The sequence below is a fragment of the Diaphorina citri genome, unplaced genomic scaffold, assembly GCF_000475195.1.
Source record: "Diaphorina citri unplaced genomic scaffold, Diaci psyllid genome assembly version 1.1 scaffold11200, whole genome shotgun sequence".
NCBI classification, from domain to species: Eukaryota; Metazoa; Arthropoda; class Insecta; order Hemiptera; family Psyllidae; genus Diaphorina; species Diaphorina citri.
The window spans coordinates 1-1,711 of record NW_007388572.1 but is presented as its reverse complement, the minus strand read 5'-3'; the positions used below and the strand labels follow the sequence as shown (position 1 = coordinate 1,711).

The following is a 1,711-nucleotide window of genomic DNA, read 5'->3' as shown; positions in this document are numbered from 1 at the left end:
GGCCGTATCCAAATCGTCAATATCCTTCAGGGTGACCGCCAATTTCTTCAGCTGCTCGGATATGATCAGCTCAATGCATAGAGTTTGCCGCGAGATGTCGCTCAGAGCGTCCTGGGCGGGAAAATGGCGCTGTCGGAGAATACAGGGTGCGAACACGATGGCCAGGGAGTTGGGCGTCATGCGGTTCGCCTCTTCGTGATAGGCCACCCTGTATGTGGAAAAAGAAGAAAGAATCATGTAGATAAGGAAAGTAATTTTAATTGATGGAGAAAGGGAAAATGACTTCTACAACTTCACAGGTATGTTTTAGATTTTAGTTTATTGGTCTATCAGATCAATAAACTAAATGTTTCGCTTCGCTCGTGAGGGCATCATCACTTCATCAGTGATAACTGACACAAAGAAAGGAAGGGGCACGGTTAGTCCAGTGGTAATGCACTTGCTTGCCATGCAGAAGGTTCCGGATTCAAATCCCACCATCGACAAAAATTTGTACTCGTTTTTCGATTGCAAATATTTCAACGGGTTACTTTCTGGTGTTCTCGTGTTGACCCAGCACCTAAATGGTGAGTATTGTGTCTCTTATCGCGCATCTGATACTACGGGATGGGTATGCTACAACACAGACCACATGCGTCTAGTGTAGAAGTTGTTTCAAACAGCAGTAAAACACTTTTTTAAACCTCACCTGGCGAGATGAAAGATAAGCCGCTCCATCAGGTCAAAGTTGGGTTTGGGCAGCGTTTTCAATATGGAGAACAGAGTGGACACCCGGTCTTCAGTCAAATCTGCCGCCCTCAGGAATTCCTCATAGTATTCGAACGTCAAGAGCGGTTCTGGCATTTCCCGGAGGAACAACTTGAGCAGATTGGCCAGAATATGGACGGAGTACACTTCTAGTTCTAGCTCGGGTAGTTTGCCCTCGTCTATCTTGGTTTTGAGCTCTTGAATTTTGGAATGTATCTGAGGGGGAAAAAAATGGGGAATGTACTTGGCGGAAAACTTTGGACAGGGAAGGTTTTTAGGGAAGATTTCATTAATTTTTCAACTTTTAAGTTTGCTTTTTTTTCCAAGGGAACAATTTGAGCAGATTGGCCAAAATGTGGACGGAGTGTACTTCTAGTTCTAACTCAGGTAGTTTGCCCTGTAACTGAGGTTTTATGGTCCCGAAAGTGAAAGACAAGACTGACCCTTCACTGCTTACTTTTTGTCCTCGTCTATCTTGGTTTTGAGCTCTTGAATTTTGGAATGTATCTGAGGAAAAAAAATGGGAAATGTACTTGGCGGAAAAGTTTTGACGTAGAAGGTTTTTAGGGGAGATTTCACTTCTTTTTGTCCTGATTTATCTTGGTTTTAAGCTCTTGAATTTTGGAATGTATCTGAGGAAAAAAAATGGGAAATGTACTTGGTGGAAAACTTTTGACAGGGAAGGTTTTTAGGGAAGATTTCATTAATTTTTGAACTTTTAAGTTTGCTTTTTTTTTCCAAGGGAACAATTTGAGCAGATTGGCCAAAATGTGGACGGAGTATACTTCTAGTTCTAACTCAGGTAGTTTGCCCTGTAACTGCTGAGGTTTTATCGTCCCGAAAGTGAAAGACAAGACTGGCCTTTCACTGCCCAACCTTCACTTCGCTTCATTTACTTAATCCCGCCCCTGAGTTGGAATATTTTGTTGATAGTTTATTGTATTATTTATTTCATTTCTTCTTT

General features: G+C 42.0%; 1 protein-coding gene across 1 annotated transcript; it reads right to left on the bottom strand.

Annotated features, from left to right (window-relative positions):
- Positions 1–3: 3 nt before the first annotated feature.
- Positions 4–1,002, bottom strand: LOC113472973 (unconventional myosin-IXb-like; the record flags this gene model as incomplete). Its single annotated transcript, XM_026832744.1, has 2 exons — positions 4–208; positions 689–1,002. Coding segments are annotated over 2 exons (519 nt in total), but the record flags the coding sequence as incomplete, so codon positions are not given.
- Between the last annotated feature and the right edge of the window lie 709 nt (positions 1,003–1,711).